We start from the raw sequence: 26,918 nt of genomic DNA on the forward strand, positions 1-26,918 counted from the left end.
AAATCACTTTATTGAAAGTGCAGGAAGTAAACACTCAACTACTAAAATGCTTAAAGTAGAGTACAAGAAAAAAACTCAATAATTGTCAAGCAAGAATATACATTACTTTTTTCTAAGTCCCGAGACATAATCCTTGTGAAATACCAAGTTAGGTAAAGAATATTACATTGCCTTATTGTAAGCCTTAAAACATGAACCTCCGCAAGCTTGATGTCAGAGACAAAGCATAACTCCTAAATTTGAAGTAGATTCAGGTGGGCTTAACTTTTATTCATTTTATAAGGATGTTGATACTAATCTAGTATAAGCTATTCATTTCTTAAGAAAGTGATAGTCTAATTTGATTTTTTTTTTATTTCTACCTTGACTTGCTAAATTCTAAGCTATTTTGATTATTGGTTGCTATGTTTATTAACTAAGTTAGCATAATTAACACTAAGCTAATATAGTAAACCTAAATCTATTCATTGCCACTTGGAGATCTTGACACGCTGATCTTCAATTAATCATGTCATTTATTCATGAAATTACTTAACCCAAACATTAACAAGTTCATCCAATCAACCATTCCCCAAAAAAATCAAGTTTAATTTGGGAATTTAACATCAATCATATGGTTCGACCAAAAAAAATTAAGTTAGAGGTTAATTAATTATAGCTATGTGACTATTAAGCCCCGCTTGAATAATCCTCAAGAATTAAGCTCTCATCCTCATCCTTAAGCTACCAACCGAAGGGTCATGCATCGCTAATCAAAATTAGGAGCAGTCAATTATAAATTAATCACAAACAACATCAATTGAGTATGCTTCCACTTGACCAAAATGTCACCTTCTCTATTTTTATCCTTATTTCTGACTTTCTAAGTTTAATCCAATTAAAATTCTTGAAGAAGTTCAAATTGAGTAACTCCAAGTGTCAATTAAAGCTTAAAGTATCTATTTCAACTTTTGTTAAGGTCACTTTTTCCAATTACAAAAAAAGTAATTAAACCCATCTGCTTTAGATTATGCCATGTTCCTACCCATCTATTGTAAATTCGGTAAAAATATCAAAAGAACCTCAAAAAACATCAAATTTTATGGAGAGACGGCTCATTACACACTCTTCAACTTTCATTATTTGAACTTTGGTAGAAAAATCACTCCATATATGAGTAAAAATGCAATTTACCCCGAGAACTCAATCTAAAATAGTTTTTTAGGCCAATTCCGACGTTGACCTGATTTATTCAAATTGACCGACCTATTCCATAGAGAATTTTATAAAATTTTGGGTATTTGCAAGTCAAGATCCCATATGACTTTCATTTTTTGGCTTTTGTAAACAATCCTTAAAAGATCAATTATTTATAAAAACACATAAGATCAACACAGAGACTAGAATTCCAAGCCTAACACCCAATTTTTATGGTAACTTCATATTCAACTTTTACAATTCTAAATCTTCTTATCTTTAAATTTAAAGGTATGAATGTTAAATAAAATTCTCTAGAAGACAGTATCTTCATATTCTATATAGATTTTTCATAAAATTAAATAAGCACAATAAGGTCAAAACAGTTAAGATTTTTCAAAAATCATTTAAACATTTAAACTCATTCAACACATGCTCTTAATATTCATCTAAGCTAAGGCCATCCTCAACTTAGCTACTATGAACATTAAAACTCATCTTCAAACACTCAGACTTCAATATTCGTCAACATTATTCAACAAATCTTAAGAACCAATCAATCAACTCAATTTAGTCCTAAGTGATCATTCGTGCAACATACAACAACCTAAGCTCAATTAACACTCAAATCATCATTGATTTTAATCCTAAAAGCTTTGGCTAGCATAAAATATGAAACTCTAAACTCACCTCAACATGTAATAGATTTTCAGTTTCATCAAGCAATCCTAAATATGTTATTTCATGTTGCTTTGATCAAATTCCATCCTATCCAAACTTAAAATTGATCATAAATTGAAGTTATTATTTCGATTTTACACTATGATCAACCTGGGTATCCTATGATAATACTTTGGAATTGATGGAACAACTTGAGATCCTACCTTGATTGGGCTCTTTGGCGAGGAACAACGAGAATTGACCAAATTGGAGGACCTTTGGCAACTATTGGAGGTGACAACCACCACAACAACTTTGGAGACACTTCACTAAAGTCGGTCGCAAGTCACAGCCAACAGTGAGGAGTTGAAGATCATCCGGCGATTGGCGATTTTCCAGCAATGATGAAGATGTCAAGAGGGAGAGTTCAAAAGAGAAGAATATTTTGAAAGGAAATTTTTTTGTCATCAGAAAGTTTATGAGAGTATTATTTTATATTAGGAAACTAGACCAAGGGGTTTGAGGGTACATTTGGTTTAGTATTTTGAAATCTCATTAGGGAAATGCAAAGCTATTTAGCTTACTTTGGGCAAATGTAAAAGTCATTTGATAAACTACGTTTTGAGAAATAACTTAGAGAAAAATATCATTTGGTAAAAAACACATTTAAAAAGTCATTTGAAATAGTAATACTATTTTTAATTTTTTTTATTTTTTTAAATTGAAAAATTATATATGCAATTTTTCAAATATAATTATTAACAGTAATGCAAAAAAATAAATATATATAATTTTAAAAATACCAAACACTTCTTCGATATGGTCACTAGTAAGTCGATCTAGCGTTGGCAGCCATTGGTCAAGGTCGCCGAGGTCGAAGGACCTCCGGTGAGGGTCACACGACCATGGCAAAGGTTGCCAAAGGTCGCCCAACGAATGGCCACCGACACTAGATCTCACTCACCAGTGGCCATAGCCCTTTGTCGGACCAGAAAGTGTTTGGTCCTTCTATAATTAAAATAAAATGAGGGACAAAATGGAAATTTTGAAGAATTTGTAAGGGTAGTTTTGGAAGAAAATGAGTTTAGCATTTGATCAAATGTTGAAAGCCTAATACTAATCCCTACTAGCATTGAACTTTCAGCTTTCTCAATGCTGGCTTTCACTTGAAAGCTCATTCAAAATGATTGTCAAACGGTTTAGTATTTCCCCAATGGACTTTTGAGGCCTAAAAACCCTTGGGAATATTGAATCAAATGCACCCTAAGAGAGAAAATTTGGAGGGAAGTTTTCAAATTAAGAATTAATCCTAGTTGTACAACTCAACGCTATATTTTTAATGAGCAAATAAGCTTGTGATTGACTCTTGCAAATGCACATGGATAGGTGACATGGCACTATAAAGCTAGAATTAGGTGAAAATGAACGGCGATAATTAGGCTCTCGAGGATTTATGACATGGAATTAAAATTTTGATAATTTGAGAAAATGACATTTTTGCAATTTGGGAGAAAGGATCCAACCATTGATCTATGTGCTGGAATTATTGAATTTTGGGTTAATTTGGTTGCCTCGGACCAACCTTGGTCAAATCGGGTTAATCAGGTTGACCCAAGACTTCCCAGTGATTCCATCCCTCTTTAAACTACCTTGTAAGCTCAGTCATCTCCAGTTGTTCAGCCCATTGAGCCGATTGGACTTGGCCCGACCCCGTTGATCTCGATGTGTCGTTTCATGTTCACTTCCTCAAATTATCATAATTGTGCCCAAAGTGATATTGAAATTAAATCAACCTGGCCTAATGGGATTAAGAAAAGTTAAGCATAGCCCTACACTCACATTCGGCCAACTCGTTTGAACTCAAAATCTTGAGATTGGATTGAAATCTCGAATTATTATAGTCCCCAAATTAAATGCCCAAAAAGCACTAAGATCTAAATAAGTACGTCATCGTTTATTTAAGAAAGTGCTCCAATTACGCAAATGAAGTAACAAGTAGAGAGGATTGAGATGAATGCATGTAGACTTACGGTGGTTTGGTTTGGAATAAGCCTATATCCACTCTTCAAAACCAACGACCACCAACAAAGCTAGAATTTATTAGCAGTTCTTGAGATTTTATAGATGTAGATAGTGTTGCTTCTACTCAAAGCTGGTCGATCATATTACCAAGTATACACGCACTATAACAACACTTGTGCACTTATCAAAAGATTAACAATTAGTGTATAACCAAATTAGTCTATTAGGAAGTGTGTAAGTATCCTTGTAATTCTCATAGCTCGTCTTTATATACATTGGCTTACATAGATCCCTTTTATAATCATCGATCTTCAAATTGACTGTTTAATAGCCTTTAAGATAATTGATATAGTTGTTGTAGATTGTAATAAAATCACCAAAGATTTGATTGCCCATACAATTTGATCGTCCTAATGTCTTGCCATTTCCAAGAAAAGAGTCCAAATTAGGAAAATAATCCTTATCCAACAGTCTGATGATTAAAATATCGAATTCTCTTTAAAGAAAAAATCCGTAATTCCATATTTGTGATTGACTATTAGATTCCTTTAAATGTGTAATAACGGTCAAAGAATGTTTGGGTCTTCATTATGTCACTTGTCCGTTAGCAATTCTCAGTTTGATATAAGTCGTAGCTTCTATTAACTTTATATGGTTCTACCCAATGATCCAGTTGACAATTGTTTTGCCTATCAAACACCATCGATTTTTTCAAGCACGTACGTGGATTAGACGTCCACGAATCTGTTCCTGTATTGGTTTTTCCAAGTTCTCTCAGACTTCTCACTCTCTCTGACTTGTTCACCCTTAAGGTCTTTTCAATCTTTCAAGTTCTTTTACCTAGCACCTAGGATAGTTTCAATGGTGTTGAGTCATCAATAGTCACTTGAACAAAAACAACACTTGCATCCATCAAATCACAAATCATACGAGACTATTTGTCAATATTAAAATCTTCGGATTTTTTCTTAACAAAGGTTTATATGTCAAAAAGTCAAGATAGAGTAGACTTTTGTATTGCTCTTAAGTCTGGGTTCCCCAACAGTTAATTATAATGGTAAACAATTGGGTTGTTCAACCTAGCAACCCGTCTTACCTAATCAATGCACATTGGAACCAGATCGGTTCTCGATTCCAAAAATTAAGTTGCGATTTTTGGATCTATTTGATTTTTTAGCCGATCTTCAACCCTAGATTATCTCTCAAAGATCAGTTTTCTTGTCACTCCATTCTCAATTTTCTCACTTCTCGCTCCATTCTTCTTCTCTTTCTCTCTAAGCTCCCTCTTTTTCAAATTCCCATCGAAAGGCCCCCATTTTAATGATCTTAAAGCTTCGATTTTCTCTCAACCCATCAATTCAAGAACGTACTTGAATCAACCCACTATTTTGCAACGAATGATCAAGATTTCTACTTCAAAAGCTTAATTAAGTCTGGACACTCAATCCCATTCATCCCTGGAGGTTTGTTCCTTAATGACCCCCTCCCTTCGTGTTTGGTTGTTGTTCTAAAAATCGATCTTTTAAAGAATTGGCGATGAGTTTTCAAAGGAGACCGAATTATGATAAGAGTAAATGCGAGAGGACAATTTGGGAAGGGGTGTTTCTGTCTGTAAGTCTGTTGACGAAGGGAAATGAGGGAGAAAACGGGTATTTTAGTTAGAAATATTAATGTAGAAGGGAGAAATTGTGTATCTTTCAATATATAGAAAAGAGTATATGGAGACATAGACAGTGAAAATCAAAGAAAATTAAATCAGATATGTATAATTAAAATAAATATAAAAATCAGATGAAATATCTTAAATAAATCTAAGAGATATCTAAATATCCTAAATTGCTAACATCCCCATTAAATGCAAGTTGAGTTAAAACAAATCAACTTGAGTATGAAAAATAATCTAAATAATGTCGCAAAAATCTTCAATTAAAATAAACTCAAGAAATCTGAGATGAGGTGGCGCGTTATGCCACATGTGATGGCTTCAAGCTTAAGTCGAATAGAAGATTTTAATATGTTGCTAATGTGAAAGCTATGAGTCTGGTGATGGTGTTAGCTTCTCAAAATGACAAGTGAAAAGTCGAGAATCGGAGGCATTGGAGTCAAATAGCATGCGCCCTTTGCAGTCAACTTTGTTTCCGGTACAGTAACTTAAAAAACGTGGCCGATACAACTGATGTAGCTACAACAAGCAAAATAAGCCAACCACTACTAAGCAAAGTTTACTTGCAAAGACACACCTCCGTTGCATCAAAAAATACCCTTGAGAAAAAGAAAAACTTGACTTGGCGACATGTTGCCAACATCATAACACAACGCCATGGCAATGTCGACAAAGCTTCTTGGAACGACAGGTGAAAAGTCAAGAATCAAAGGAATTGGAGCCAAACAGCATGCATCCTTTGCAATCAACTTTGCTGCCAAGACAGTAACTTAACAAATGTAGCCCATATGACTGACATAGCTACAACAAGCAAAATAAGCCAAGCACCGCTAAGAAAAGTTTCTTGTGCAAAGATGCATCTTCATGGCATAAAAAATATCTTCAAGAAAAAGAAAAAGTCAACTTGACGATGCGTCGCTAACGTCATAACACAACCAGCATGGCAGTTACTCAAACAAGAAGAAGTCACTCAAATGTACACTGACGAGCGGTGAGGATGTAACTAGGGTTACCTCAAGGAGGTTAGCTCTAATACCAAGTTAGAAATAATCATGCATAAGGAAGAAATAGTGTATATTTTGATATATAAAAAGAGTATAAAGAGAGCCTATTTATAGACATAAACAGAGAAAATCAAAGAAAATTAAATCAAATATGTATAACCAAAATAGATATGGTAAATTAGAGGAAATATACTAGACATCTGTAAGAGATATCCTAATATTCTAATATTGCTAATGGTTGAATATGCAAAGCTCTCGAGGAATAAAAATGGAGAGGAAGCTAAAGAAATCGAAGCAGAGGAGAATGATAAGGGGAAGGTGAAGGGATCAGGTGCATCGAAAACCACGAAGCATCTGTGGGCTGGAGCTATTGCTGCAATGGTCTCGAAGTCTCTTTATCCCTCTCTTTAATTTTTTTTCTGTATAAACCAAAAAAAAAAAAAAAAAAAATTGGTAGGTTCAGGTTCTGCCCTAGGACCGGCAAATTCGGTTCAAAGTTGGATCCAAATTCCAAAATTTGGGACCGCCCTAACAAAGTGACTCTAGAAAACCGATCACGCCTAGTCTATTGCACTCTACTCATTAACAAAAGAACCAACGGAATCTCTCACAAATAGGTGTTTGGGACACAAGGGCTTGAAATAAATTTCCTAAAAGTACTCACGAGGGTCCCGACCCCACTCAAATCAAAATTCACATAAGATCTAGGTTAAAAGAGATGTTTTTGCCACAAAACTGCATATTCGATATTCCTGTCAATTTGACGGCTTATTCCTGGGCAGGAGTCCTTTCGCATCGTGGCTATTATGGTCCTCCTTGTCTTGACGCCCAATTTTGATGGCAGAGGTGCACATCACCAATGATAGAATTTCATCTCGGCGGCCGAAAGCCTTGTCTATCCTATTGGAAAAGTGCAATTTGGAATCCGAAAAAGAAATCAAATCCGGCGGACTGTAAAAGAAAACCAAAAGAGCCGAAATTCAAGCCCACGGTCCGGATAATTTGGGCTCGTAAAGGCCTGAAAACTTAACGCCTAGAAACTCATCATGTCCCCCAAGACTGATGCTCAATTGGATTTGAGATGCCAACTTCTTTTTCTTCCCTCTTTCCGTCTCTTTTGGCCTACGTTTTTTATGATGAGGATCACCAAAGAGCTACCTTCCATAGGAAACTTAAACACTCTCAAAGCTGATCGGCCATCACGTCACAATAATGGGGCAGTTGACCTGTAGGGGAGGTGGCATTATGAGATCCAACCACACTTAAGTGAGGACGTTGTTGGAGTACCCGATCCATGCAAATGTGACATTCATGTCAACGCATTTACATTGATTCTGCTCGCAGCGACTTGACTGTTGTCACTTGATGTCTCGAGCTTTGACATCCATTGCTGAGCAATTTAGAGATGAGACCCCTTGCCCTATATGCTTTCATTGAATTTTAAGCAGTAATATCAAGTGTAAATTAATATTATTAGAACTCTCGAAATAGCACTATCATGATACATTTATTTCAAATTAATTTTTATCTCACGAAAAAAAAATCTCAAACCAGTGTCATTGACCCACATCTACTTGGCATCTAATGTGGAAGGTATCTTTGGATCTAAGGTACTAGTGTGGGATTTTTTGCAAGACGAAAATCAATTTGAGGTAAATATGAAATTGGGGTATCAGTCTGGAATTTTAATAGTCCTATTCCTCCAAATTTTGAGGAGAGAAAAAGGAAAATGTTCTAAATATTGAGTGCATGTACTTCCGAAGTTATGTGTTAGGTCACAAAAAAGCCCTAATAGCCAGTGGAAAGAGAAGGTAACAAAGAATTGAAAATCGAGCTCATTATAATTGTTGGACTCAATTGCAACTCAAAGAACTAAACTTATTCGATTTTGTGAATTAACCCGATGATTAGTTGCTCTTTATTTTAGATATTCGATGCAGGATATTCTTTATGTAATTATACCCATACAAGAGGAATCAGAATCACAAAAAAGCCGCTAGGTCATGCTTTCACGGTTCAATATAAGCCCCACATACTCAACCTGCAAAAGTAGCAATTCTAATCAACTATGTAAAAGTAGGGCCCAAATCAAGATCTTTTCAAGAGAGAGAACACTTGGGACCCTCCCTCCCTCCCTGAAATCTTATGTAGGATTTATTTTGTGAACTTAGGAGTGCTCTGTCCAAACTCCTATTATAATCTCATCTGGGACAACTACATCGTATATAGTATTTACTTATTTTTTTTATGTGTCGTCGTGTGAATCTCTATCTATGTGTCTTTTGTGTGGCAGACAATTTCAGCAATTTTTACGGGAGGGCCCGTACATTGGGCTTTCTGCTATTGAACAACTTGCCATATACCATACAAAGATATATGCTTCCCAAGGATAAAGAAAGGAGCACCCATAATTTACCTCTTACAAGTTGAAGGCCCACTACAAAAAAAAAAAAAAAAAAAAAAAAAAAAAATGACAGAATATTATGGATGATGATAATTCTCATGCTCTTTTGGATCAAAGACCTTATCTATTCCACAAAACTACAAAGAAACAAAAAAATGGCAACTGGCAATGTCACATGCCACAGTGCAAAGAACAAGCGCCAACAGATGAAATTGACACAATGGGAAGTACTTGACTGAACAAATTTCTGCTGAGCTAATGGTTGATTAAGTACAGTTGATCATACGGCGAAGCGCGGGTTACCAGCGAGAGCGCTAGCAGCAACGCGATTAAGAAAAAGACGAGCGATGGGAGAGCGCGCAATGACGAGCTCTCGGAGATCTCCGACGAATCCACCGCCAAGGGCATCCCGTCGCTGTTGAGCGTGCACGACTGAGGGTGGGAGGAGCTCTCCTCGGCCATCATGAGGGCTCGTAAGACCGCGGAGACGGTGTGGATGTAGGCGGTCCGGTTCTTGGCGAGGAGCCACGTGAGACCCATCAGCTGGCAATCCTTGTTGCGCATCTTGGTGGTCCTCTCCTCCTCCAGTTTGCTTGAGTCTGAAGTGTTCCTGTTGAGCTGCAAACAGGAGATGGCGCTGATTGGACTCCAAAGGAGAATTGTTTGGTGAATCGAGGATTAAATACTCCAACTAAGTAGGTGCGACATCGAAATCAGAGTCAATTCCATGCCTCACTTGAGGCCTCTCTAACAGACAAAAGAAACATTTGCCGAAACGGGTCGCTTAAAATAAACAAATCTTGACCAATCGACTGAAGCTGATAGAAAAAGAAGCTATTAAGGAGACAACACTTAGGCTTCAAGCTATGACAGAGACGCATTCGAAGCCCTACTTTTGTTTGCTCTTTTAGTCCTTTCCCTTCACAATTACGCTTGAACAGAAATTGCATTGTCGATCCAACTTTGCAAGAGATGCAAGATTAATAAGATCTTAAGCATGAGGTTCCCAAAACGCCTATCAATGTCAGAATTAGCAATTCATGAGCGACAATGTTCTGAAGCAGAGTCATCCATGTGCTTTCTATACCAGCACAGATTGAGATCAAAACAGACCAAAAAGCATAGAAGTCTTCGGCAACATGCTATTTTGATTCATTTCTTGGTCATGGTCATTGAGGCAAAATGCTTTCACTACTCGACCTTCTCTAGTTTCTTTACTACTCATTTCTTCAAATGAGGCTTGAGAAGTAACGTCTTAAAGCATATTCAAGATCACATTTTCTTAAAGCATATTCAAGATCACATTTTCGGACAATCCCGGAAAACGATTTTGAGCAATTAGCCTATTGTAACATGCCTAGAGTCCAACCAGACTCAAGTACTAACTCAGCAAGCTCTATACATTCTTGCATGGTGCCCCTCTCAGGCTCTCAGCACCTAAATTGCAGAAGATAAAGAGAAAAGAAGGGAACTTTACCAACCCCAGTCGCATTCCAGACATACCCACCAATCGAAATCGAAATTGCAGCAGCAAGAAAACCGCAGAATCGTGCGCTAAATTAGCAAGAATTTGAGACTCTGCTGAAATGACTGACCTGGTGGAGACCCTTCAGGCACTTGGAGCACCCGCCGAGACCCGGAAACCCGTTCCCACTCCGGCAGTCTCGCTCCAGCCTCCTTACGCTCTCGTCCCCGACCAGCTTCCCCCGCCGGTTCACCGAGAACGCCGCGGGGCAGCTCATGGGGTGCAGCCTTATGCCGCAGTAGCAGTACACGACGTCGCACGTCTCGTTCGGCCGCGCCAGCGCCACCCCTCTCTCCCTGAACGCCTTCCCGAGCCCGTCCACGCACGTCTCCGAGTCGTCCGGCAGCAGCGGCATGTCGTACGCCGGCGTCCGGCCCCCGGCCCCTCCGCCGGCGGCGCCGGCTGCTGCGGCGGCGCTGCCCAGGGCGGTGGAGGAGTAGGCGGAGTAGAGCCACGCGGCCAGCACGGGGCAGCACCGGGTGCGCTGGAGGTCCCCCCACGAGCCGCCGCCGCCGCAAGCGGACCGGACGCCGCGGAAGAGCTCGTCGGGGAGGTCCAGGGGGCAGCCCGCGGCGGCGGACTGCTCCGGGAAGGCGGGGATGGTGGCGGCCGGTGATGGGTTCACATGGAGTGGCTGGACAATGGCCGGCTCCGGCTCCGGGTGGTCCGCGGTGGAGAGAGCCGGCGAGAGAACGGTGAGGAGGAGGAGGAGGATCGAGATCAAGAATGGTGGGTGGAGGGACATTGGTAGAGAGAGAAAAAGAAGAGAGAGAAAGAGAGGAGGAAGGAATGAGGAGGAGGGATGAAGGAGAGCTTCAATGGGGTCTTTTGCTTTTTTGTGTGCAAAGGAGAGAGGGACGATGATGAGTGTAAATTGATGAAAGGTGGTCGAAAAAAAAGAAGAGAGAGAGAGAGAGAGAGAGAGGAGGAGACAGGATGGTGGGGCTTGGAGTAAGCTTTGGAACCCCTGCTTTACTCCTTTGAGGTGCTGCTGCAGCATTTAGTACAGCAGTCGGCTCCAAACGACAATGGCAATCTTGCTGTGAAAATTGAAATTTCGACATTGGATCGAACTTGTTGACCATACTTACTTAGAAATATGTCAATTCTGAAGACAATGCTTACACATAAATCATTCATGAAGGTGTATGTTTAACTCGTGAACAAAAATCTTTTAAAAAATAAATACAAAATATTGATTTGAGTATTTATTACATGCATGACAGCATTGACCGATTATCTCGACATAATCGATGCACGAAATTTTCGTTTTCTCTGAGAATGGGTCCAAATTCAAGTACTATCTTTCGAGTAGTCATTTGTAGGGGGGTTGGAAGGTAGTATCATGGAGAAATCATTCATGAAGGTGTTGGGTAGTTTGGATGGGGTAGGAGAGAATCTTGATACTAAGCCATGTTCATGGAGACCTTTTTTGCCATATATGTTCACGTAAAACAGAATTAGCTGTAATGATGATAGTATGTTTCCTACGTGAAAAAGTCAACCAAAACTTGATGATGAATGTCGAAAGATCGACCGAGTAATTAAACATTTCGGATCCAACACAAGATATTATGTACCTCAAGCACAGCATCTCGCACAATAATACTTAAAACCCATGCTCACTGCTTTATGAATAAAGTCTTATCCAATATATGTGGATAGAGCAATTTGCATGCATCTATATGAGAATTAGTAAAGTCGAAGATTTGAATATATTGTATTATCGAAAAAGAAGAAATAAACAACTTGGATGAAAGTATGCAGTTTTGTTTTTTAAGTGATGAAATTAGTTTCATCATTCCTTTTTAAGGCCATAGAGTACAAATTTTCAATTTGCCTATCCAGTGCATGGTATGGATGTTGGAATTCACAAGAACATTCGAAATCACATCTATAGCAATTTTACTCGCTTCTATAATCGATTGAAAGACAATATTGTTGATGACACATGTGTCCTTTTTCACTTTGAATTGAATATCCAGGAAAGATGACATCTTGTCATGTGGGTTTACAGTTAAACATTAATCAAATGATGAGATTAAAGGGCTAGTTTAGATCTATCATTAGCTAGCTTGCATTTGACTAGTGTGTGCGGTGGGGATTCAAATTTCAGTGTGTGTCCTTGCAGTTGTGGCTAAGATTGAAGGTGTAAGTTGGGCTATGAAAGGGCCATGGTGGCTATTGTTGCTTGGCAAATCAATGGGACCATGGCATATTTCTACTATTGAAAACGTCACTCACTTATTGACAATTGCCAATGTGGGTATAGAAAAATAGTTCATTTGATTATGAATATAACCCGTTTGTTTAGACACCCATTTGCAAATTCTAATTTTTTTCGTTTTTATTATTTTCTTCGCCGGAATCACATCAATTATCTTGAAGAGAGTAATTATGCATACGAACTATTCTATGTCGCAGTTAGAAATCATACAAAAGGATGGAGACTAATATAGATGTTCATATATATTGAAATCACCATTTTTCTTGGTCAATCATTCCAATTAACTGACCTATAATTATGTTGAATACAATAATTTTTGTGGGAAATGAAATTCTTTGTGAACAACCCTGATATTAATTCGATTATTTTATTCAATTTGTGAGATTGGTGGGACATTTCATGAACCCGACATTCATCCTATCTCGGTAGGACCGAAATCGGAATCGTGAAAGCCACTTGACGGATGATGTTGTATCAAATCGAGTGGTATTCGAGGGAGTCACAGGTGCCAAGCCAGGGATTTTTTTTGTTCAATTCTTCACGAGACTCGACTCGTGTGTGTTCGAGACAAAACCCTGAGAGGTCCACGCCAACATGATCGGCTGGCGAATTGGACAGACCAGTCTGACCATGGTTGTGACAGGACTTCATGGCACGCTTCGATATGTGCCAAAAAGGAAGAGAATGCATTCCCCCTGCATAAAAAATTAAATACGGATGGTATCCTAAGATAGTAATTGTTTTATTGCACTAGTAATTATTTCCAATGTAAGTAGCTTTCATTACCACGAAAGCAAAAAAAAAAAAATCCTAGATAGAGACATAAATAAGTTCCTATTATATTATGTTGCACTTGTTATTTTAATTTGTGGATAGTTACCTAATTGACTATAAACCTAACGTACAAATGCTAATTCAATTCTCAACTTTTCAATTTTGCTAATTTAATTCTAAATCTTTGTGCAAAATTTCTAATGTAATCCTCCCAATCAATTTTCACTGGAAATCGCTGACTAATGGTAGTCTAGTTACCATTGATCGTCCTATATGACACACTGTCACGTTAACGATTTCCGGTGAGAATTGGCCGATAGAAATACATTCAAATTTTTCCACAAAAGTTTAGGACTAAATTGAAAAAATTAAAAGTTTAGAACTCAATTAGTATATGTTCGATAGGTTTAAGATAGATTAGATAACGTCACATTTTAATTTGGGATAAGGGCTTCGGTGAAAGAAAGATTTTGGGATGGGGGTTTCTGGCGAAGTAAGTGATCATAGTACAAAAGATACCATAGTTTATACTAATCAGAATATAAAACTATAGTTTTAAGGTAAACAATTCGTTGGGGATTCCCTAATATCGATGAATAACTCTTAAAAACTGCTTACATAGCCGTAGCTCGTATGTTCTAGTTTTTGGATTTTAGTAGCATGACTCAGAGATTCTTTTTTCGGTCAAAATCTGAAAAAAAAAAAAAAGGAGAATTTCGTCATTAATAATTATCACACTAGTACCCAACATTCTTTATCGCAGGCATTCCACTAACAATATTCTTCTGTCCGTCTGGAATTTCGAAAATATTAAACTAGAAAAACATGAAAAGATGCATCATTCGAGTGGGGCCTCCTCAGCAACAAACAATGAATTGAGTCCTTTGATGTGAAATTCCTTTTATTCGAGTATCAGTAATATATCCAATATCACTCGAGCTTTCAGGTTGGAGTTTGTTAACGATAATTCCAACCTGTCATTCATAAAAATAACTTGTTAGATGTTCTGTGTGGATGAAATATTTTGTGTTCATTTATACAAAATGAGTCGGAATTGGACATGAATTAGAAGGATTAGTATTACAAAAAATCTCAAATCAGTGTATCCGTGATCAATTTAGCCAAATTAATTTTCATGTCACAAAAAAAATACCAAATCGATATACTCATGACTAATATATTCTGCGTTAACCACTATTTAATATTCCTGTTAAATTGCTAAAGTGGAAACACACGTAACAATAACTTGGATGATCGGCAAGAGATGGATCTAGTATGGAGGTTCAATAGAAATAAGTCTCCTAAGCAGTGTCAATTTGGGGAAGCTAGATCTAAAGAAATGAAATGAGACTGGGATACATGCTAATTTTGTCCTCGGAACTCCCTCAAGTTTCAAAAATGTGCTAAAATCCCTAATTCTTGCCCCAATTTCATCCTGAGTTTTTGGTAGATTTATTGCGAATGTTCTAATTTGGGATTTTTTAAAACCTGAAAATTAGTTTGGAGTAATCATGGCATGAATATATTAATCTAAAAAAAATTATGGTGATAACTCTAATTAAAGAGAGGTTGCTTATGATATGTCCTAAAAGGAGCATAAAAAGTTCTCATTTTCCCTCTGACAGTGCAAGAAGCAGAATTAGGTTAATGGAGACTCCGAAATTCGAGCTAGCTTTTGGAAAGATAAATGAAAATTCGAGCTCAGCTAAAAGTGGCACGCATGCGCTTGAGCCTAAAGTTACTCCTGTTCTCTCCTTTTCAGTTTACCCCGAGAAACTTTTCATTGTTTTCTTTATTTTTTATGCAAATTCATGATGAACTCATGATTTATATGAATTGCTTTTAACTCAAGGGGGGCTCCTCAAAGAATGTGCGGCTTAACTCGTTGGTGCCCAGTAGAGTAGTAGGAGCCTGCTGCCATTGAATGTATCTAAGCCTCTTTGTCACAAGAAAAAAGCGATGCCATTGAAGTGCATTATTGTTGAGATTTATTATATCGATTTAATGCATGGAGTCACTGGAGAAAGACAAGAATGGCATTCTTGACATAACTTTGCTTTAAATGTTTCAAGTCGGATTTTGCGTTAACAATAATCAACTAAGACTTCAACAAAAGAAAATGAAGAAAATTATGCAAAACTCTCTCAAACTTAGGCTTCACTTGTTTTGTAAAAAATTTGACATTTTCTATAAAATATTTTTTCAAAATTCATTTTTCAAGAAAATCATAGCTTTTTCCAATATTTGGCTTAAATCTGAAAATAAACTATTAAATTATTTTTCATCATTTGAAAAGAAAATTTGGTTTAATTTTCCTAAAGAAACATGCTGAGGCCAGACACCAGAGAAGGCCACCAAGGACCTATGCATGGTTGCTAAGGACTTGAACACAACCGTTGGGGATCAAGGCATGAACATCAAGGTCATGAGCATGGCCATTGAGGACTCTAGCATGAGCACTAAGATCCCAAACTTGAGCTCTATGGACTAGCCTTGGGCTACAGTAACCTAGGCAAAGGAGCCCGTTACTAGTGCACACAGTCAAGAACCTTGGCACTTGGGCCCGACGTGAGAAATCAAGCCAAACCTTAATGGGCCTAGGCCCAAACACATGATGATAGGTTAATGTTGGTTATATTTGAGACTACATTATTCAGATAGATCAACAACTGTGCCACACCCGTATGAGTCGGGTTCGTCTCAAACAAAGAGATCATCTAATCAGAATCCTGTTGTGATATTCTTAGTTTAACTCACTAGAGATATTATGTACTTTGGCTTATCTATACCAAACCTCACGATTTTATCTTTTAGTGTATAGATAGGCACTTTTTTCAAGAGATTACCCATCTTAGTAGTGCTCTCACCTATCAATGGAGGGACATAACCGATGAATAAAAGATACAAGACTAAGCCATGGGAATTCCCTATTGGGCCAACGACTCATGAATGCCGCTAGGTTGGCTTCTTTTATAGAGGTGAGTAAGGGGGTCAAGTAGAGACCAAAGATATTGAGTGATCAATTTGGCTCCATAGGAGTAAGTCACGAAGATTGAGAAATAGCCTATAGACCATCCCTATGGGGCGGTAAATGGAGAGTCACCCCACCCTAGGACTATGGAACAAAGGGTTATTGCATGTCTTAGTAGCTAGAAGGAAAAGAAAGCTATGCCTTACAATAATGATTCTTTTAGCATTAGCCTATCAGGAGAATCAATTACTCAATCTTTGGGATAAGGATACCACAAGTGCAATAACTTTCATACGACACCCATTTAAGAGTTATAATCTTTTTCCGACCACTTAAGAGCCTTAACTTCTAAAACACATTCATTTGAGTGCCATGTGTGAAAGCTAGTATGAGCACCTAGAGGGGGTGAATAGGTGCAGAAACAATTTTGCGAGATATATGCAGTGCAAATCAACAATAGATTATGAAAAGGAAATTCTCAAAACAAATTACGATCAAAGTAAAAGAGTGTAGAGAAGAGAATATGAACACAGAGATTATAGTGGTTCGGCTTAATCCAAGCCTACGTCCACTCTTCCGCACTGACAGCCCAATGGCTGAATTTCACTATGAACAAAAGAGTTGTTACAGTTAGACTCTTCCTTGAATCCACAGTGTAGAGACTCTACTACACTTCCTCAAGGTCTCTCAATGATATAGATTCTCTTTTGTGTACAAGATTTCGCTCAGTAGTTTAATTAACTAAGAACAAGGAGCTTCAGACTTTGGAATTCTTCTATTGCACACACTCTTGAACAACTGGAACGTCTTCATTATATACTCATTTATGTCATCATACCCGTTGGCACTTACCAAAGAAATTCTTCCAATCTACCCATTGGACAGAATCAATTAGGAAGATCTTCGAGCTATTTAAGGAATATGACGATAGCCCATCAATCATGCTCGCCCATACAATCAGGATCTTGGTTTCTATAAGTAGAACCTTCCAAGTATACTTCGCCAATCAACGAATCCACGATTCCCAAATCAATCTTGATCAAAATCAAGGATTCCGACATGCTTTATCCAACCAAAAGATCTACTCCAATCGATAAAGTCAAATCCTTGACGAAACATCCAGTTTTGAATAAGTCTTATTTGACGGTCTAGAAACTGTCAATGAGGATAGACTTTGAGTCTTGAGTCTGGCAGTCCGGAGGTCTTCAAACTTTGATGGAAGAGTCTGCAAGTCTTCAGACTAGACTGATGAAAATGTTTTGTCAGCTTCAAAACACTCAAGGAAGTTTTCTTCAACACCATTGAGGACCTTGTCTAGTTGCCCGAGACTTGCACATAGCCGTTGGCAACCTAGGCATGGTCCTCAAGGCCCCAAGCATGGCTATTGAGGACTCTAGCAAGCATTGAGATCTCAGACCCGATCTCTATGGTTCCAGCCTTGGGCTACAATAACTTGGGTGAGGGAGCTGGTTGCTAGCGCACATAGTCGAGAACCTTAGCACTTGGGCCCCACCACGAGGAACCAAGCCTAACCTTGGTGAACCCAAGCCCAAACGCATCATGATAGGTTAATGTTGATCATATTTGAAAATGCGTCCTTCGAGTAGGTGGATGGGCATATCATTTCACATGTACTTCTATGAGTTAGGCATTTCTTGAACTGAGAGATTTGTGAATTGGGATCTTATTGTGACACCCCTAGTTTAACCCATTCGAAATATTATCTATTTTGGCCCATTTCACATTGAGCCTTATGATTTTGTCTATGGCATATATGTAGGCTCACTCATCGTAATAGTGCTCTCACCTGCTAATGGAGGAACGCAACCTAGGAACAAGAGAAATAGGGCTAAGCCATGGGATTTCCCAATTGGGCCAACAACTCATTAATGTTGCTAGATTGGCTTCTTCTATAGAGGTTGAGTAAGGGGGTTGAGTAGAAACCAAAGGTCTTGAGTGAGCGATTCGGCTCCGTAGAGGTAAATCAAGAAGATTGAGAAATAGCCCTACAGACCATCCCTATGGGGGCGGTGAATGGAGAGTCACCTCTCCCCAAGACTACAGAACAAAGTGTTATCATGCATCTCAGTAGCCAAAGCAAAAGAAAGCTATGCCTTGCAATAATGATTCCTCTAGCATTAGCCTCTTGGGATAATTGATAACTCAATCTTTGATACACTATACCCTAGATTTTGAGAGTCCATTAGCCGAAATTGATGACTTGGTTATAGGAATTGAGTACTTGAGCATCAAGCCCTTGAGCTAGACCTTATGGACTTAGGCTCGTGAACCAGATGAGGGTCTTGGGCCTAGCCTCTATTGACCTAATCCTAGGCACCTGTGATATCAACATGAGAGCTAGGTACTCAAGCATGGTTGTTAGAGACTAGGTCTTGGGCCTGACCTCCATGGACCCAAAAGGCGTCGATCAGTTGACCATAGGAGCTAGGTATTAGGCATGACTTTCATGGACTCAAGTAGGAGCACCAAGATCCTAAGCTTGGCCTCTATGGACTGAAGCTCTAGCCCAAGCATTAAATTGGGGTCCCCAATGATACTTACATGGGCGTGGGAGCCATGTCCCACGGCATAGCCACCAAGTTTGGGCAAACTTCATGAGTCGATTTGCCTACACGTCTTGCTTTTACTGCTAACCTCCATGGACCCAAGCAAGGCAATGGTTACTTGAACACAAGAGCAAGGTACCTAAGTTTAGCCACCAAGGCTTAAGCATGGCAACTAGGTCTCCGAGCTCAACCTTAGTGGACTCAAGCCCGAGTGCCAATGACTTGGGTCTAGAAGTCAAGTTTCCAAACATAGCCATTGAGAACTAAGCACTGACACTGTGGACCTAAGCTTAACCTTTATGGACTTGGGCCTGCCTTGATGGACCAAAGCCCAAGCACCAAATTAGGGTCCCAGGCTAAGCCTCTATGGATCTAGGCTTAAGCACCAATTACTTGGGCAAAAAAGTCAAGTATCCAACAAGCACCTTAGCACCAGAGTCTCAAGTCCGAGCATTAGTGACTTGGTTGCAAGAGTAAGAATTTAGGGTCTTGGGCCTTACCTTGGGTCACCTGGGCCTAGCCTTTGTGGACCCAGGCCCAACCACCAAGGAACCAGTCGTAGACTCGATGGTATCAAGAGGAGGAGTCAAGTACTTAGACATGGTTGGCAAAGATATGGGCACGGGCATTGCGATCTCGAGTATGGTTGTCGAGAACCTTGGCATGGGCACTAGGGTCACATACCTAGCCTATGTGGACCCAAGCACTAATGTCGAGGTTTGTGTCTAAACGTATTTGTGGACAATAAAAATATTTTTGTTCATTCATTACAAGTGATCATTTTTATGAAGATATTTTTTAAATCATTTATTTTTCGCGAAACAAACAAAATGTAGGAGTAAAAACCTACGTTAAACACGCATTGCTCCTTTGAACTTTGTTTAGTTACAACCATCCATTATATTTTTGGTTACCATGTAGTGCATATGGCTTCTAATAAGTAAAAGGATATTTTTATTATCTTGTTTAAGGAAATCTTTCTTTCGCTCTTGAATTCAAAATAAATAAAAAGTAAGAATATGGAGAAACATAATCTAATTAAAAGATCCATAAAGAAAAATTAAGTATCAATAATTATACATGCTAATGACTTATAATAAGTAAAAGCGTATTTTTATCTCTTTGCTCAAAGAAATCTTTCTTTTTCTCTTTATTTAGAAAAAGGAAAAATTATGAAAATAGAAGTAAAATGTTTATACAGAAAATAAGTATCAATGATAATGTTAAAAAAAAATTTTAATATTTTATAAATATATTAATAGAATTAATAAGATATTTTAAGGAAAAAACACAATTAAGTATAATGAAAAAAAAAATCGATAACAAAAGGTCAAATTAAAAACGGTATACTCTATATGCATTTTTAAATGGCTATGTGATGCATAAAAAGGATTTATTAGTAAGAAATATTTAAAAATATCACTTTGAATTTCAAATAACCATTTCCTTATATAAATTGAGATAGGGTTAACTAGTGGGCCGTGCCAAGCAAGAGATTTTCCTTGTCAACCCGCGGACTGGTCCTCGAAACGTTGGCCCGAGTCAAGCCCCTTGTATATTTTTTAATTGAGTTAAATTTTTTTGGCTGAATAAAAATTAGAAAGAACAATAATTAGAAATTGAATTTACAACTCCGATATTTGATAAAAATTACAAGAAATGCAAATATACCAGCATTGTAGGATTACTCCAAGTAATATATAATTAATGAAAAATCTCATTTAATTAGACGCAAATGAAGTACAAATGCATCTTCACATTATTCTTAAATACAAGTGCCCTAATGACGATTTTACACGGATTACACTTGAGAATTTCTAATTAATCTCAATGTCTTCAGCATGTTGTCTCTCACCAGGCCTCATACGATAAAGTGTCATCATTGTCGTCTTGTTCACATTTGGCACGTTCTGCTGGAGCCAATTCTTGCAATAAACCAATCATGCCCTCAGACAGCCCATTTCTATAGATTTCATGGTCAAGACGAACATGGACTCGAGTTGTACCGTAGAGGTTGGCGGTGTCAGTAAGTCACGAGCCAATATGGAAATAATCGACCAAGAAAATGAGCTCAGATTATGTGGCCCATTGGCATCTTTATAGATGGGCTTCCCAAGCAAACTACAAACTCAATTGTGGGCCACCTTGGTTTGGGCTTACAAACTCCAATGTGGCCCATGGAAATATGATCTCGGTGCTCCCAACCGAGGACGGGTGGGAAAAATTCTTTTAGGTATTCTCCAAGTACGCCTAAGCGAGGTAATAGGGAGGACAAACCTGCCATTGGGAGAGCAACGCTTGAGATTGAAAGGAAATTGAATCTTGCCATGGGATTTCTATAAGTTCTAACAATTCTTTTTACTAGTCCCACGTTGTATATGAAACTATTTGAGTTATCAATGCTGTTGAGCAAATCTATAGGGTTTGTTTTGCAAAAAATCAGTAACTAGGAAAAAAACTTTATTAACTTTGACCATTTATATTGTTTGGAAAATAAGTTTACGTTAATATTTTCCTTAATAAGCACAACTTATGCCTGTACATTTTTATTAATAAAGAAGATTAAGTGATACAGTTGACTGAAGTTAGAAAAATCTTTTGTAAATTATTGGTTTTTTGCAAAACAAGTGCACCAAAGAGAATACTTGGATACTTCTTCATTGAGGTTAATGGCAATATATTCATGATACTAAGAGGATGGTTCATTAAGTCACAGTTACATAAGAAAATGGAGGAACTTTACTCGCACCAAAACTTTAATCGTAAGAAAAGAATCCATCTATCTACCCACAAGATCATGCCTTAAATAACAATACTTATATTACCACAATGACATTATTGTTTACAAAAGGCTTTCTCTACTGATGCTTAAATGAATCCCAATCACCAACCCTTCTTTGCTAAAATTATATTGCCGTCATTATAACCTCTCCACAGACACTAACCTAACAAATCTAATACACAACAAAGCAAAGGAAAACAGAGCAAAGGGCCGAAAAAGATAGCGAGTGTTGCTTGGATAAATGTCTTCATCTCAACATAAGGGAAGATCATCAGGAGGAGGCAGCAAGCATTGAGAAGGGCCAGGCCCATTGGGTACAATGAAGGCCATGGCAAGGCCCCATGTAGTGTGCTCCTCAAGGTGGCAATGGATGAACCAAGCCCCCGGGTTATCAGCCTTCAGGCGGATCGCGGCCCATCCCCCGACGGGGACCGCCACCGTGTTCCTCTCGGGCGGGTCCACGAGGTTATAGCCCGCGGGATCGACGTTGGCATCGTAGTTCCCGAAACCCCGCCCCATGATGAAGAAGTTGTGACCGTGGACGTGGATGGGATGGTTCTCGGGGCTAAGGAAGCTCGTGTCCTGGAGCACAACCTCCAAGTTGGTGCCGAACGGCACCACCAGGAGCTTTCTTCCGAACTCGGTATTCATGTTCTTCGTGAGGGGGTTGACTCCGGTGAAATTGAAGGCCTTTGGGGGCCGCTCCGGGAAGGTCGAGGTTAGCATCTTGCTCGCGGTGAGGTTCTTGTAGTGCCTCTCAAGGATCGACATTAGCGGGCGGACGAAGGACTGGTTGTTCATCGATGCAAAGAACCGCTTCCCGGCATAGCCCTTGCAAGTTCGATTCGGTGGACAATCTTGGAGGTTGAGGCTGATGGTGGTGATCACTCTCCTATCGATTGCCTTGGGGACCTTACATGGGTATTGAGGTGTTGCAAGGCTCTTGAGCTTGTCCGAGAACTTTGTCGCAAAGGTTGTGTCGGTCATTTTAGGAAGATTAGGGACCACGACGCTAGGCTTGATGCTTCTGCCACTAGAATTGGGGCCTTTGTATTTTAAAAAGCCCAGTGTTGTGGAATTATCAAAGGGGAAAACGGAGGTGAGGTAAGGAGCGGCTGCCATTGGGAACATTCCTGAGGGGTCCGGCGCTCGGTTTGTCCGGAGCAGGACATTCGTGGTCTGCCCCGGCGCAATCATTATGGCCCGGATTGAAAAGGGCTTCGTGTAGGCCGCGTCGATCTCGACCACCTTCAGTGAGTGGTTGGCCACTGCGAAGAAGAGCTCGTGATTGAGTGCGGCGTTGATGATCCGAAGCAGGTACGTCTTGCCCGGTTCCACGGCCCGGATGAACGTATCTGCAGAGGCAGGAAGCAATTGGAGATTAAACTACAGTAGGTGATCATAGCCCATCCAAAAAAAGGGAAGGAACTAAAGTTTTGAGAAAGAGCAAAAGAAAAACATCTGATTGAGAAGGCACTAGTATTATGATACCTTTGGCAGAGCAAGGATAGAGAGGACCTGGAAGGCCATTGATGGTGTAAGCGTCTGAGAAATTAGGGCCACCACCATACATCATTTCACCCTCCACTGCATCAACATCCGCATTCCACCATTCACCTATTGTTTAGGGTCAAACCAGGTGCAATTCCAAGTCAGAAAGCAGTACAGACAGAAACAAAAAATAATTCAGAGTGAGGGAGCGAAAGTGAAAAAGGCCTTGGCCATCATATTCATTTGCATACATGAATTCTGAACAAACGAACACAAAGGGGACATTGGTTGCATGATGTGGGTCAAAGTTCTCGGACATAGAAGTGGACCTGTCGGATACACTACATGTGACATACACTATGTGCAAAAGTAGAAAGACATTTAATGTGTCATTTTTAAGATTTACTTCAACAATATGTCAGATGTGATTAGTTAAGAGATACGATATCTTAACTTTTAGCTCGCAAATTTGGTATTAAAAACCCTCTAAAATATATTCGAGTCAATTTCATGCGAAGCATATCATATTGAGATGAATATCAATGCATTTAAATTTATTTAAAGGGTATTATCTAATAAGATAGCTAAGCATTACCGAAAATGATGGGGATTTCAGCTTCAATCTTGGGTGAGAATGGGTAGGGCAAGCGGGGGTAGATGATGAAGGCACCATGTACGGAGGCTCTTTGCCAAGAGAAATGGGCGTGCCATAGAAGGGTGCCTCTTTGGTCCGCCACACTGAACTTATAGGTGTAGGTGTGCCCTCCTTTTATGGGGCACTGGGTTATGTAGGCCGGTCCATCCGCCCAGGCCGTCCTGTACTGCCTTATGCCATGCCTATGCCCAAGATGACAACATCAACACCACCTCCATCCTTAACATTCGTAAGCTTTTCAAAATGAACTAAATCGAAAGGGCTTCTAATCAAAGGTTGAGTTCATATGAGCAGAATTACAAATTTTTCATAAGCCGCCTTCTTTAGGCACTTTCCAATGTTTCCATGAATAGGACAAACCCTTGGAAGTGTCCAAAACCCTTTTGGCTTCCGGTTTAAAAAAGTTTAATCTTAACTTAAATTAAGTGGAGAAGATGCCAAGAATTCCTTAATTGAGTTTATGCACATCTATGCACTATAGATCCTTTGAATTGAGTGACTCTCTCCTAAATATATTACCTAAAACAAACATTTGTCTTTCCATTAAATTTTATTTTTTGACATAGCTAGTGTGCGAAAAAGAGCAGCTTGCATGCTAGAAAAATTGATATCCTCGTGCGATGGCAAAAGGAACGGGCCCGGTCGGATTCGAGGGGCTCATTTCGTACCATTGACCAGAACAGCATGATGATCGAGAAAAGAAGCAAAGAACGGGAGATATTCATGTAATAATGAAATAGGAAAAAAAGTGAATGAAAAGTACAATGATGTGCAGCCCAACATAATAAGAACCAATTAATCATGTGCGTGCATGCTTTGATATGTTACCAGTGGATCGTGGTGTTCTTGGTGATGCGATTGGTGACTTTGACTTCGACGTGGTCGCCTTCGTAGACGGCGATGGTTGGCCCCGGGTATTTGCCGTTCACCGTCAAAAGCGACTTCGTGTGGCACAGTCGGGTCACTTGTTTCCACTCCACCTAAGGGATAGCAAATATTTGGAGAGTAGGGTTTTTAAGTTAAACTAATCTCAGACGTCATAGTTATGTACCATTAGAAATATCTCATATCGATTCGGAAAAGAATTAGTGGTCAATTTATAAGTGTGAGGAAATATCTCACCTTTTGAGTTAGTTTTTCGGATAATAGTTGCCCAAAACCAACGAACGCAAAATTTTAAGAATGAAATTATGCAGAACATGTTTGCTCGAGTTTCAAGTTCTTTCTTTTCTCTCCTTTCTGATCCATGTCACGTAGGTGATTTCACAGACACATTTAGAAAGAAAGTGGAAGAGAGAGAGCTTACATTGAAATAAAAACGTTTGGTGTCTGTTGCGGCAGAGAAAGCTATAAGAATATTGCAAGAGAGGATCAGAACTAAAACCCTTAGAATCATGCATTGCTGGTTGGTACCCTCCATTGCAATTCACCTTCAAACCCCTCTCTCTCTCTCTCTCTCTCTCTCTCTCTCTCTCTCTCTCTCTCTCGCAGTTTATAGGCAATGGCTAATATGTTACAAGAGGCCCATGCACAACCGCCCATTATATATACAAGGAGATTCTCTCTCTCTTTGTAACCTTCTATCAGCATTGCTTTGCCTTTCGGGGCTCTAATTATTGTCCTAAATTATTCATATTTTACGGTTCCCTTGTTGTGGCCTGGTAGGTGAGAGTGAGAGCTGACACAGGAACATGTCGATTTGATCCTTCCAATTGAAAATGAAACTTTGGGTTACAATGACGCTAGGTAGAGTCCAAAATTAGAGCCAGCACTCCCCGTTTAAAATCTGCATAAGAAAAAATATGTTGGCCTTCTTGTCTGATTCTTTTCACCGGTTAACGCACTTCCTCTAGCCCCTTTCAGATTCCTATCGGTCAGCGTGGTTGTTTGTGGGGTGGTAGGTTAGATATTTAGTCAAGACAAAGTTGGACTAAACCAGTGTCTGTGCTTATCAGAAAAACTGGAAATTCTCTTGTTTCCTCTTACTCTCATCTAACGACCTTGGCTAACCACATGTCAATTTTATCCTTCCAATTGAAAATGAAACTTTGGGTTACAATGACGCTAGGTAGAGTCCAAAATTAGAGCCAGCACTCCCCCTTTAGAATCTGCATAAGAAAAAATATGTTGGCCTTCTTGTCCCATTCTTTTCACCGGTTAACGCACTTCCTCTAGCCCTTTTCAGATTCCTATCGGTCAGCGTGGTTGTTTGTGGGGTGGTAGGTTAGATATCTAGTCAAGACAAAGTTGGACTAAACTAGTGTATGTGCTTATCAGAAAAACTGGAAATTCTCTCGTTTTCTCTTACTCTCATCTAACGAACTTGGCTAATCACTGGAGTTGCCCCAGTGGCCACCCTTCCAATATGGAAGGGGGAGATGGGAGGTTCGAATCCTTACCTCATCGGGGGGTGAGGGTGGAGACGATTTAGTTTTAGGAGTGGGTTTCAACTCCTACGCCCTACAAGAAGGCAGGGCAAAAATCTAAGAGTGAAAGTTAAAATAGGAATAAAATAAGACCGACAAATAAAAAAAAATCTAACGACCTTGGCTTGGGGAGACTTTGCATGTGCGGGGAGGGAGAGAGAACCTACGTTGTTATCTACCAACCGACAGCCGAATATGATCATTCTTATGGTGATCGGTTCATAAGCTTTTTCACAACTTTGCTAGTAACTCATACATGACTGAAAGATGGTGCATTGAATCAAATATTTAAATTTTTCACCAATCATCCATCCAATGATGGCTCATGATGCGTGATACAAATCTTGTATGTGGCACCCCTCGCGTGTACGGACTTGCAAACAGGCTGCTTCAATTCGAGGGACTGACTTGATCGAGTCAATTCAAAGCCAATTTCGATGAAATCTACTTTTGATTCCTGAAAACTAGCCTAGGACTGGTTCAATGCGATTCTAAGGTCGGAACTAGTTCTCTTGGCTGGTTTTTGGGGAACAAGTTCTTTCTTCCAAAAGAAAATTTGATCTTACAATGA

General features: G+C 39.2%; 2 protein-coding genes across 2 annotated transcripts; both read right to left on the minus strand.

Annotated features, from left to right (window-relative positions):
* Window positions 1-8,988: 8,988 nt before the first annotated feature.
* LOC120290130 (uncharacterized GPI-anchored protein At4g28100-like) lies at window positions 8,989-11,414 on the minus strand. The gene is made up of 2 exons (XM_039305820.1): window positions 10,525-11,414; window positions 8,989-9,547 (listed from the first exon to the last, which is right to left on the minus strand). The coding sequence occupies exons 1-2, from the start codon at window positions 11,197-11,199 to the stop codon at window positions 9,185-9,187; spliced, it is 1,038 nt and encodes a 345-aa protein (XP_039161754.1). The 5' UTR covers window positions 11,200-11,414; the 3' UTR covers window positions 8,989-9,184.
* Window positions 11,415-21,878: 10,464 nt separating this feature from the next.
* On the minus strand, window positions 21,879-25,398 carry LOC104422164 (laccase-1). The gene is made up of 5 exons (XM_010034418.3): window positions 25,228-25,398; window positions 24,750-24,901; window positions 23,862-24,103; window positions 23,267-23,392; window positions 21,879-23,130 (listed from the first exon to the last, which is right to left on the minus strand). The coding sequence occupies exons 1-5, from the start codon at window positions 25,339-25,341 to the stop codon at window positions 22,028-22,030; spliced, it is 1,737 nt and encodes a 578-aa protein (XP_010032720.2). The 5' UTR covers window positions 25,342-25,398; the 3' UTR covers window positions 21,879-22,027.
* Window positions 25,399-26,918: the final 1,520 nt, after the last annotated feature.

Source organism: Eucalyptus grandis, chromosome 2 (genome assembly GCF_016545825.1).
Source record: "Eucalyptus grandis isolate ANBG69807.140 chromosome 2, ASM1654582v1, whole genome shotgun sequence".
Taxonomy (NCBI): domain Eukaryota; kingdom Viridiplantae; phylum Streptophyta; class Magnoliopsida; order Myrtales; family Myrtaceae; genus Eucalyptus; species Eucalyptus grandis.

Coding starts and splice junctions, on each gene's coding strand:
- LOC120290130 (XM_039305820.1), bottom strand. CDS start 11,199: ATGTCCCTCCACCCACCATTCTTGATCTCGATCCTCCTCCTCCTCCTC. Junction 9,548..10,524: donor GCCTGAAGGGTCTCCACCAG/GTCAGTCATTTC, acceptor TCCTGTTTGCAG/CTCAACAGGAACACTTCAGA.
- LOC104422164 (XM_010034418.3), bottom strand. CDS start 25,341: ATGGAGGGTACCAACCAGCAATGCATGATTCTAAGGGTTTTAGTTCTG. Junction 24,902..25,227: donor CCAAACGTTTTTATTTCAAT/GTAAGCTCTCTC, acceptor GCTATCCCTTAG/GTGGAGTGGAAACAAGTGAC. Junction 24,104..24,749: donor AAGAACACCACGATCCACTG/GTAACATATCAA, acceptor TCTTGGGCATAG/GCATGGCATAAGGCAGTACA.